This window comes from Mesoplodon densirostris, chromosome 10, assembly GCF_025265405.1.
Source record: "Mesoplodon densirostris isolate mMesDen1 chromosome 10, mMesDen1 primary haplotype, whole genome shotgun sequence".
Lineage (NCBI taxonomy): Eukaryota > Metazoa > Chordata > Mammalia > Artiodactyla > Ziphiidae > Mesoplodon > Mesoplodon densirostris.
This window is the reverse complement of record NC_082670.1, coordinates 105,069,142-105,081,704: the sequence shown is the minus strand read 5'-3', so window position 1 is coordinate 105,081,704 and position 12,563 is coordinate 105,069,142. Positions and strand designations below refer to the sequence as shown.

General features: G+C 38.8%; 1 protein-coding gene across 2 annotated transcripts in view; it reads right to left on the bottom strand.

Moving 5' to 3' along the window:
• Positions 1 to 10,325, bottom strand: part of PPARG (peroxisome proliferator activated receptor gamma) — a 70,431-nt gene extending 60,106 nt beyond the window's left edge. The window contains exons 1-2 of one of the 2 annotated variants that reach the window (XM_060111617.1): positions 10,130 to 10,300; position 9,266 (exon numbers count right to left, since the gene is read on the bottom strand). In XM_060111617.1, the coding sequence (XP_059967600.1) occupies position 9,266; positions 10,130 to 10,141 (13 nt within the window). In that variant the 5' untranslated portion in view covers positions 10,142 to 10,300. Of the gene's footprint in view, positions 1 to 9,265; positions 9,267 to 10,129 lie in introns of both variants that reach the window. The other variant, XM_060111616.1, reaches the window with a different exon arrangement.
• Between the last annotated feature and the right edge of the window lie 2,238 nt (positions 10,326 to 12,563).

Here is a 12,563-nt window from a genome sequence, read left to right as displayed (position 1 = left end):
TATATTGAAAAAATATCTAAATAAATGAAGGGATATATCATGTTCATGGACTGGAAGGCTCAGTATTATAAAGCTGTCAATTCTCCACATTTATCTATAGATTCAGAATAATTCCAATCAAAATCCTAGCATTTTTGTCTGGAAACTGACATGCTGAGCCTAAAATTTATGTGGAAATTTAAAGGGCCAAGACTAGCCGAGACAATCTTGAAGAGAAGAAAAATGCTGGAGGACTTATATTACCAGATACCAGAACCAATGATAAAGCTACAGTCATTAAGACCAGATGTTGGTTGGTGCAAAGACAGAAAAATAGACCAATGCAACCAATGCAAGCCCAGAATCAATGCCACATGTAAATGGTCACCTAGTTTATGAAAAAATGTCACTGCAGTAGGGCAAGGATAATATTTTCAATAAGCAGAGTAGGTAAACTGGATATCCATATAGAGGAAAAAAAGGTTCAACTCCTACCTTATACCATACACAAAAATCAATTTCATGTGAACTGAAGATCTCAGTGTGAAATATTAAACAAGAGCGTTAAAAATAAAGACTAGGACAACGCCTTATCAACCTTGGAGGAGGCAAAGATTCATTCAACAGGATATAAAAAGCACTGACCATAAAAGAAAAATGTGATACACTGGACTATATTAGGATTAAAAACTGTTCATTAAGTGAATAAAAAAGCAACAGAGTGGGAGAAGGTATCTGCAATACACATATTTGACAAAGTTCATTTTAAAACTCATATCTAAAGTACCTGATATAAAAATAGGCAAAAGACTTGATCAGGTACTTTGCAAAAGAGGATAGCCAAATGGACAACAAATATTTTAAAAGGTGCTTAACTTTACAGTCATCAGAGAAAGGGAAATAAAAATTAGAAACAAAAATTACAAGATGATACCACCACTTACCCACCAGACCGATAAAATGAAAAAGATAGAAAATGCCAAGAACCAGGAAAGATGTGGAATGAATGAAACACTCAGACACTGCTGGTGGAGTTATACACTGGTACAGCCGCATTCAGAACCGTTTGGTAGTGACTCAAGGCTGAACACGCCCTACAGCCCAAGTATGTATCTAACAAAATGTGTATACTTGTTCACTGAAAGACCAATACAAGAGTGCTCACAGCTGTACTGTTTGCAATACTGAAAACCACCTGAATGTCCATCACCAGTAGGGTAGGAAGATATATTGTGATATATTCGCACAGTGAAATACCATTTAGTAATGAGAATGAAGGGCAATTACACTCAGTAATGTGATTAATCTAACAAACAAGTACTGAGCAAAAGAATCCAGATACAAAAGAGTAAACCGGGCTTCCCTGGTGGCGCAGTGGTTGGGAGTCCGCCTGCCGATGCAGGGGACACGGGTTCGTGCCCCGGTCCGGGAAGGTCCCACATGCTGCAGAGCGGCTGGGCCCGTGAGCCATGGCCACTGAGCCAGTGCGTCTGGAGCCTGCGCTCCACAACGGGAGAGGTCACAACAGTGAGAGGCCCGCGTACCACAAAAAAAAAAAAAAAAAAAAAAAAGAGTAAACCATGTATGATTCTACTTACATAAAGTTCAAAAACAGGCAAAACTAATCTTTGGGTTAGAAATTAGAATAGTCAGAGAGCTTCTGGAATGCTGGTATTGTTCTGTTCTTTATCTGGGTGCAAATTACACAAGTATGTTCATTTGTGAAATGATTTACACATTTTCTCTAATAAAAAGGTTAAATACGAGAGATGTTTCATACGGGTCCGGGGAGTCGGGGTTGATAGAAGGAAACATTAAGACCAACTACATAGCCAGCAAAAACTCTTCTATTTGTATTACAAAGGATTGGTGTAGAATTTCCAGGGCACTCATTGACAATTTTCCTAGTCATAAGTTATAAAACAGTATTGAAATGAGTCTTAATAACTACCTATTTTAAAAACTGGCTTCCTTGTACAATAAAGGCTAGATACATATTTAACCAAGGTTCTCGAATCAGTGTAAACAAGGCAGGTAAAAATTCACAGGGTGCACACTTCATCCTAAGGAATGAGTATTAGAAGTTATGTTTTTGCTTTAGATATGCTTGGCCTATTCTGTTTTACAAAAACCCCGTGTTTTTTTTTTTAAACAATGCAGGAAATCTTTTTCCAAAAACTAATGCCTACATTAGGAGTCCCGTGTTTGGGACGTTAATGTGCTTGGAACAATTGAGTTGTCTTTTGAGACATTCCATTTAAGTGAAATAAATAAACAGGTTAAATCCAAGCTACCAATTTTATACTAATTATTTAACTCTTCTCTGTATCAACAATCTATTTTATAAACCTTGTTTCTTACAAGAGTCATCATTATATTTTACTATGGTGTTTCTCTTCCCAAAACTTTTCCTTGTTTTACTTTTCTTGGGCATTTTTCTTTCTCAATATCTTAATCTCAGTACATGCTCAGTCAGTAATACAAAACCAAAACCACCTCAAATCAAGATAACCAATGACCTAAAGCTATGTGCAAGGTATTTTTCAGGCCCCACAAGAAATACCTTATAATGTAGTTCTTGAGCTTGAAAAGATGAAAGATGTTTGATAACAGAAGAAAGTACAGAGAAAATAAGTGCTCTAAAAACATCGAGGAGGGCCTCCCTGGTGGCGCAGTGGTTGAGAGTCCGCCTGCCGATGCAGGGGACATGGGTTCGTGCCCAGGTCGGGGAAGATCCCACATGCCGTGGAGTGGCTGGGCCCGTGAGCCATGGTCGCTGAGCCTGCACATCCGGAGCCTGTGCTCCACAACGGGAGAGGCCACAACAGTGAGAGGCCCGCGTACCGCAAAAAATAAATAAATTAATTAAAATAATTAAAAAAATAAAAACATCGAGGAGACAGAGACTCACATTCTGAAATAATCGGGGATATCGACTCAGTAGAGACGGGTTTTGAATTATGAGGGCCCAGTGGAGTGATTGGGATTTGGATTATTACTGATAAAGATATTCCAAGGAAAAGATACTTGTCTCCATCATCCAGCATGGCCCTTCTATGACCTGAGTTTATTTAAGCAATAATAACAAAATGAATATAACACCAAAAAGGATTAGATTTCATATAGGACAGACACTTGCAAATTGGATTGGTTTCTCCTGGTCAGTTGTTTGTACCTTGTAATTGGCTAGAGGTGTGTTGTATCAATGACAAAGAGATTTCTTCGTAAATTCTGTGTGAACCTGGCCATAATTAGGTCAAACTCACACCTTTGGATCTTTTTAGCATCACACTTTAATCAACTAAGCAAACTTGCCCAGTCTACATAACAGGTTTTTAATGTTTTTTTGGCAGTGCGGCATGTGGGATCTTAGTTCCCCGATCAGGGACTGAACCTGGGCCCTCAGCAGTGAGAACGCAGAGTCCTAACCACTGGGATGCCAGGCAATTACCAATAGGTCTTTAATTTTTAAAACTAAACTAAAGGCAGGGTTTTAGGTAACGTGTAAGACAATAGTAAAATAATATCTAATTATCTTACATTAAAAATATTTAATTGCTAATGCAAAGCAAAAAAATAAGAATAATGAATATTTTACATTCTCCAAAAGAAGTAAGGGGAGCCATTGTGTTCATATGTCTGGAACACGTGAAGGATATCAGAACTTCTGTTCTGTTACTAAGTTTTGCCACTAGCTCTTTGCCAAAACATGAAATTGAACCTTGATTTCTTTCTTCTAGAACTATGATTAATAATAAGTATCTTTCAGATAATACCTAAATATTCTGAAAAAAATTCTAAGGAGAAGATTGGAAGAGAGTAAGAAGTAACTCTGACCTAATTAACTATGGAAATAGAAAACTTTTGATAGTATGGATAATGAAAATCTGTATTATCCCAAAGTGTAACTTCCGTTTTAGAGGTGAGAAGACAAAACTAACATTTGTTGGACACTGATTACATACCAGACACTGCTCTAAGTGCTTTATATATTGGATATTAGTTACTTAACCAAGTAAGGTACTTTTCTGCTAGCAAATAAGCCTCTTGAAGTTCAAATGAATACTGAAGTATCAAAAGGTAGGCAGACTTGCAAAAGAAGCCAGGCATTTGGATAATTCACAAACTTATAACATTCAAATTAATATTCAACTAATGATATTCAAACCAATGGAGGGCCATGGTGCAAATAACTCTAAATAACAGGTAATTCCAAATATATTTGTACCTGGTTTTTAGCATATACTTAATATTGTTGCTTATATTAACATCAGTTTTAGAATATTATTCAGTGTACACTAAACTTTTGTTTTTATACACTGAACAGATTCCAGTGCCTGAACTCAGGAGAAGTACAGCAAGGGATCAGCATGGTCTTAATTAGTCAGCAAGAACTTATTAGTTAGCTATTATGTGTTAGATACTGGTGGAATATAGGAGAGAATAAAACTTGGATCTTATCCTCAGTGACTATATAATTTGGCTTAGGTAATATATAAAACAGAAAACAATATCAGGCAGTCTCCAATTAAGGTCTAAATACTGTGATACAGACCAAAAATGCTATAGGATTTTATTCTTTCATTTAACAAGTATTATTGAGCCCCTCTAGTCACCGAGCATGTTCTAGGCAGTTGGGATGTAGCAGTGGGTGAGCAAACTAGACAAAGATTTCTGTCCTCATGGTGTTAATGTGCTAGTGAGATAAAATGGACAATAAACAATAAATATGGGCTTCCCTGGTGGTACAGTGGTTAAGAATCCGCCTGCCAGTGCAGGGGACACAGGTTTGAGCCCTGGTCCGGGAGGATCCCACGTGCTGTGGAGCAACTAAGCCCGTGCGCCACAACTACTGAGCCTGCGCTCTAGAGCCCGCGAGCCACAACTACTGAGCCCATGTGCCACAACTACTGAAGCCCCTGCACCTACAGCCTGTGCTCCGCAACAAGAGAAGCCAGAGCAGTAAGTCTGCGCACCGCAACGAGAGAAAGCCCGTGTGCAGCAACGAAGACCCAACTCAGCCAAAAATAAATAAGTAAATAAATTAAAAATAAATAAATAAAATAAACAATAAAAACGATGAACAAATAAATTATATGGCAGGCTAGAAGTTGAGGACTGCTTAGAAATAAGCAAATGTAGAGCAGGGGGAGGGGAAGGGCAGTGGGGAGGACAGATAATTCAACAGGGGGTCAAGGCAGTCCTCACTCGAAGGTGAGAGCTGGGCAGTGATTAGAAGCAGCTGAGAGTCAGCCAAGCTGTCAGAGGAAGAGTGTTGGTTCCCAGAAGACGCAAGACCTCGAGTGAAAGAAAGCACTAAGGCAGGAGCACGTGTGAAACATGGGAGGAACGGCAAGGAGGCCAGTGTGTCTGGAGAGAGGGGAGGGGGGGACGCCGACGGCGTGGGGTGCAGGGCTTACATGTCAGGAGAAGGGGAGTCACTGCAGGGTTGTGAGCAGAGGGGCAGACCTGACTTCCATTTTAACGCGATCCCTCTGGATGCTAGGTTGAGCCTAGGCTGTTGGGGGCAGAGGCAGGAAAACCTGTCAAGAGACTGGGATAGCCCTCCAGGCAAGAGACAGTGGGTAGCCTGTATTAGATGCTGGCAGTGGAGTGGGGAGAAGACACATATTCCTGCAGGGGAGAGGGCGAGTGATTAACGGTAACGTATTCAGAGAGCAGACATTACTTGAACCTGACCTTGAAGGACAGAGACAATTGGAACAGGAGGAAGAATTAGGAGAGGCGTTCCAGGACATGTTAGTTTTGGAGGCAAGAGTGAGTGTAGCTTGTTCTTGGGACAACGATGTGAGTCTAATAAGAGCAAGGCAGGCCAATCTCTGGGGTGTGGAGGGAAATAAGGTACCTGAGGTGGAACCAGAATACAAAGAGCTCTGAAGGCCGGTGTTCACACTGGTGCCTTGTATATATTGCAGGTGCTCAACACGTATTAGAAAACGGGTAAGAAAGACAGGCTTTTAGGACCACTTATCTGGCAGATTGGATTGGCTGGCTGAGCGTTTCTCATTTAGCTCAGCTAGAAGGCCATACAGAAATCCTGGCATGAGGTAATGAGGGATAATTTACATGTAGGTAATTGACAGTTGGCTGTTTTAAATCTTTCTAATGCAAACCATTCGCCACTTGTGGGAACCTCAATCTTGTGTTGGCAATCCCTTACTCAAAAAAAAAATTACGTGGGTCTAAAAAACTGTGTTCTCAAGCAGCCACATGATCTTAATTCCCAGGTTATAAAAGTTGAATAGCAGTTGCTATCAAATACATGTGCAATGTCTGTGTCTCTAAATTAGTTACAGGTGCAAAACTGTCTACCAAAAACGTGAATCTCGTAGAGGTTTACAGAAACTAACTCCCACTCAGACAAGTCTGATTCATTTTCTACCACATATTTTCACAAATACTTAACAGTAGTAGGTGGACACAAGGTATTTTCTGGACAACTTTCTAATGCCTAATTAACGGTATCCAAAGGAAGCTAAAATAACAGGCACTTTGTGTCTGTTCTGTTGATTGAATATAACTAAGAAAGCTACTTTGGTCAGATTTCCTCTGACACAAAGAATACATACCTTACTAAGAGCTATGATGATTTCAGAATTTCCTCCAGCTCATCTTATTCAAGGTATGAGTGAGAATGCTGACAAAGGTCATAATCTATGACAACCTCTATCAGAGGTATAAAAATTGTTCTTCACTTACCGACCCATGTTTTACACCACAATTAACAGTTTATATGGATAATTGCTGTCGGGTAGCAATTCATCATACAGAGAACAAGATCATCTAAGGCAATTTTCATTGTCAGAAGAAAACATAATCATCTCTCTCATTTAGGCACAAAGAACCACTTAACTTTTGGATATTCAATCTTTTCATAGATAAATGTTAGTAAAAGTGGGAGGTAATTCCCCCATTTCAAAACATCAGACATGATGCTTTCTCTAAGTCTGATCACTTCCTTATCAAAACAATCACGGGAGCTCATGCAGAGGCCTCGTCTCACTCAAAACTGCCACTTGCTTTGATTCCTAAGGAATCCTGCTGATTTCCCCACCATGTTCCTTAAAATGCTTCACATTTAGGATATTATATGTCTTCCATTCTATCCACAAGTGATTAATACTACAAGGCCAGGCCAATAAACTCTATACAGGCTGTCCGGTGTGCTTTCGCAACTACTGTGTCATTTAATCCTCACAATAGCCCTGTGTTTTCTGTTAATATATGTGCAAACGGAGGGCAGAGAGGATAAGTGACTTGCTTGAATTCACACAGAAAGTATGTGGCCAAGACAAGTTCAGGAGTTACATTCCCTGATACTACACGGGTCCCCTCAAACTTCTGGAAAGGTAAAGACTTGGGTCAATTATCTAAACGCTTCCAAGTACACAGCTGCCTGGAGTCACACAGCCACAGTTTGTCTCCCTCAATAGAAATGGCGGCCAATCAATCACTCACTCCTCTCTCAGGAGAGACTCTCATTTCAAAGAATCATCTATTGCAGCATTTGTCATGTCTCTAAGGCACACTTCCATTGCTCAATCAGCTCCAAAGGACAAGCGTGTCATCATCTTTCAATGCTCTGGTGCAACAATTTAAAATTAGAGAATTCACACAGGACTAAGTCTGGCACTAAAAGTGGGAGGCATATTCAGCTTAAGTTTATGGAGCTTCCCTTCCATCTTGCCAATTTCTCTAGTGGAAATGGTTTCAGAGCCAGCATGGGGTTACTTGGGGTTCCTTGAAAAGCTCATGATGAAAACAGAAAGGGAAATAAGATAAAGAGAGTCACAGTGATAATGAAGCCCAGGAAAATGTATAGAAGTCCCCTTTGGGCACATAGTGGCTACACACAGTGGAGTTTTTAGTTTCATGAATGGGACCAATATGGCTGGACATCTGGATCATTCACACTCAACGAGCCACTCTGTCTTCAGTAGCAGCACTCAGATCCTTGCAACATCCCTATTCCCCTTTGCCTGTGATACAGATGAATTCCTGTATTGAGGCCAAGTACCTAATCTCTGCAGTGTTTCACCTCTGCTGGCCTCAATTAGCTAACGATGACAGCATTCCCAATTTGTTTTCAAGTTTGTTTGTCTGTTTGTTTTGGCAACGGCGGAGTATTTAGTGGTCACCTACAAAATATGATAGAAGTTTACAGTCACAGGTCTTTGGCCTTAAGGAACTCATATTTTTAACAGAAAAACATTTTCGAATAAGGAATAATCAGAGACCACATAACACAATAGTTAAATGATTGGCACAATATATAATTTCTTAACTGCTAATAATTCTATTCTGTACCATGTTAATTAAGAAGAAAAGTACTGGGTTATTCTTTTGAAGGGGATTTGAGAGTCAAACAAATTAAACCCAGGGAAAATTCAAGGAATAAAAATAAAGAGATTAGTACAAGATGAAAACTAACTTGAAACCCATAACCATCCCTTACCATAAACAGTACTTGCCCCAGTTAACCTAAAACATTTGTTGTACTGCATTCTGGAAATATTCTTTTCAAACAGACAAAACTATCAAATTTTGACTCAAGAATTATTTTACAGTATAGCTAGGACATTCTGCCCTGATGCAGCATAAACGAAAAACCGGAGAAAGATAGCAATACTTCTTATGGCTTATAGAAAAACAGAGTAACAGACTTTTATGTAATATAATGAAACTAAACTCCTATTTAAGAGACTCAGATGATAGAAACATACATTGAGTCCAGTCATCATAATAAAATGAAATGGTATTTCATGAAATATTTTCTCTTAATTTTTAAAAAGCTTGATGTTTTAAAAATTTGTGATCAATATGCTCAAACTTTAGGCTTCCAGAAAAATTGAAAATCAAAATGTAAAGCCATCCATTTCAACAATTAAGCAACTTAATTTTAATGCTTTAGCACTGCTATTGTAAAATGTGAATCAGACTAGTTAACACAACCTATTTTTATGTGGCATCTGTGAGAAGAAAATGCCCAGAAATATAGAAATACATACAAAACAGAATCAGCTGTGCTAATATGCTCCAGTAGAAGGAGCTACAGAAATAAGAACTTACATTTTGCAATGGCCAAGACAGAAATGCTGAAAATGAAGTATCGGAATCTTTCATATCCGAACAAAAGTAATAATCATTTACTTAGCATACGATAGGCATTAGGGGCCTCATTTTCTTTATGGGTAAAATGCGACACTTAGACCTTCTCCGAGGTCCCCACACGATTCTACAAAGCCTTAGGCACTATGCTTCACACCCTAAGAAATATAAAGAAGAATACAACTTGGTCCTACACTCAGGAACCTTACAATTCTTCGGGAGAGATAAAATGTACATGCAAGTATCTAGATTTCAAAGTAGAGCAAAAACGTTCAAAGAGTACTTTAAGATGAATAAATGCTGTGAGAGGGATAAACACTGCTATGAGAGACAGGTAACACAGAAGGCTAAAAGCAGGAAAGTGACTCTTCAGGTATTCTAAAAAGACCTTAGGTATTTGGGGGAAACACATATAAACCCAGGAAATAAAAATAAATAGGTGAATGGACCTAGAGACTGTCATACAGAGTGAAGTAAGTCAGAAAGAGAAAAACAAATATCGCATATTAACGCATATATGTGGAATCTAGAAAAATCGTACAGATGAACCTGTTTGCAAGGCAGAAATAGAGACACAGACACAGAGAACAAACGTATGGACACCAAGGTGAGAAAGGGGAGGGTGGGATGAATTGGGAGACTGGGATTGACATATATACACTAATACGTATAAAATAGATAACTAATGAGAACCTGTTGTATAGCATAGGGAACTCTACTCAGTGCTCTGTGGTGACCTAAATGGGAAGGACATCCAAAAAAGAGGGGATATATGTATACGTATAGCTGGTTCACTTCACTGTACAGCAGAAACTAACACAACATTGTAAAACAACTATACCCCAATTTAAAAAAATGAATAGGATTTTTAAAAATATAAATATACCTTTAATGCTTAAAATTCAGGACATAGGAGTCATGCACAGAGATAAAATAAGGATTAATTTAGGTTTTCTAAGAAGTTCTAAATATGCTTATAAGTGAACACAGTAGTAGCAAACAAAGCATCAAAATACTGAACGATACACATCATTGTATTAGAACAAACATAACTTGGAAAACAAAATACAAGAACAATTTCACCCTTCCATGATGCCCGAAGTATCCCAACAGCCGTATCTGGAATTCACTTTACCTTGTGAAGTGCTTGCAGACAGTGTGTCAGCGAAGGAATCACTCTCTGGGTCAATAAGAGAATCTCCCAGAGTTTCACCCATCACAGCATGGAATAGGAGTTTGCTGTGATTCACACTGATATTTGTCTATTTCTTGCAAAAGTCCAATCCGTTAAAAGAAAAAGATTTGTGGTAGTAGAACTTGTGAACGCACCAATGAGTCAAGACATCAGTTTCCAAATATTTGGGGGAGGTGGGAATAAACTCACAAAGGACCAGGCGTGAATTGGCTGGCACCCCCCTGTTGGAGACCAGCTGTGACAGAAGGTTGTGTCATAATCTTGTTCACTGCTTTGGCAAGACTTGGTACATTACAAGGAAAACATTGCCACACCGTCTCGCCAGTGACCCTCATGTTCCGTGTCTTGTGAGGGGCGCAAGTGAGCAGCAGTACATGCTTCTTAAATGGAAAGCTTTACATCTCTGAGTTATGAAATAAACTTACTTGGACAAAGCTTTTTTCTGTCTGCCAATCCCTGGTTGAATCTCTAATCACATTATCTGATATCTGAAGAAAACATCTGAATTCAAGTATGTGTTCATATTTTAAAATTTGCTATCAGCTACTAAAATGTTCTAAGGTATTTATTCTACTACTTTGTAAAGCATGTAAAAAATGATGCTGAAAGCTATCCAAATTCCATAAAATTAAAGAGTTAAGAGACTGGAGGCAGGTCCAGCTATGGCTTAGATTTTATACATCAGGGTCTGCTTTTTGAAAACTTAATTATTAAGTTTATCCATCAATAGCAAATACATCAGCTGATGTCTGAACATCGGCTAATGCTGAAACAATAAATTCCTTACCATAATGAAAAAAGTGGAGTTCTCCCTGAGAGGAATAATGCATTACCAGAAAAAAAAAAAAAAAAGCGGATTTACACTGATAGGTTGGCGAGGAATTGTGGTCAGTTTTGTAATCAGGAAAAAGCTGGCTTCTTGCTCAAGGCCTTTGCCCTTTTTGGCAAAGAGAAACACTAGCTGTGCCAAACCTCAATGTGGGAGCAGGCCTCCTCCTGTCACATAAGTGGCCTCATAGAAATGCAGTGACTTATGGATTTAAAAAGATGCCCCACATAGGGCAGTATATCAGATGGCAACAAATCTCTGAACACACTGATCCCAATATTCCCCAAGTGGAAGAAATACATATCTGATTCATCTACATTGAGTAACTAGTCATCCTGCAAGGGACTTCCTTGTCAGTCATGGAGCAACAGCTCAGTAGGAAGAACACTTAACTGGGTCTCCACAGTGCAGAATAAAGTGTAGAGTTGGGAAATTACATAGTGTATAAACCTTTAAAAACCAAAAAACCTTTATTAAGGTAATTCAAGTTAAAGCAAGGTTCTTTTTTTTTTAACATCTTTATTGGAGTATAATTGCTTTACATTGTTGTGTTAGTTGCTGCTGTATAACAAAGTGAATCAGCTATACATATATGTATATCCCCATATCCCCTCCCTCTTGTGTCTCCCTCCCACCCTCCCTATCCCACCATTCTAGGTGGTCACAAAGCACGAACTGATCTCCCTGTGCTATGCGGCTGCTTCCCACTAGTAAAGCAAGTTTCTTGACAGTCCAAATGACTGAGGGAATTATAGTTGCGTAGAACTAGTTTTTTCTAGATTCACTTTGAATTCTCAATAAAGGAGTTTCTCTTTTCCTCTCAACGGGAAATTTCGCACAATGACATATTTAAAGGTGTGTTAATCCAAGATTCTTGGTTGAATTTATGATAGATAAAAATAAATTATTAAAGTCAAGAACACTTTCCTACTTGTTAATAAAACAGAACAAAAATTTAAGCCTCATTCTGCCTACAGATACTCCTACTCAATGTCCCAAGATGTGTTTGAGTCTGAAAGGCAAATTTCAGCTTTATTCCTATTAAGTGGCAGTATCTCACCCAATTCCCTATCATCACCTCATTCTTGCCTTCCGATTCCAAAGTCTCTCTAACTTAAAAAAAATGAACAAGTTTATTAAAATGTTCTTAAGATTATGATGGATTATAAGAATGATAAAGTTTGCAGAATGATAGCCATTTTTGAGTGAGAGAAGCTCTTTGTGGTCTAAGGCTCTATCAATACGATGAGAAAATGCGGCCCCTAAATGACAAGTAAATTCTCCAGGTTGAACAGCTAGGGAGGGATGGAGCTGGAACTTGAATCTAACTCTCAGGCCAGTTTACTATTGGCCTTCACCAACTCCCACTCTTAGAAGTGTCTAAATCACCGCTTTTAATAAATCAGGTGCAACAGGGATAGAGTATAGGGT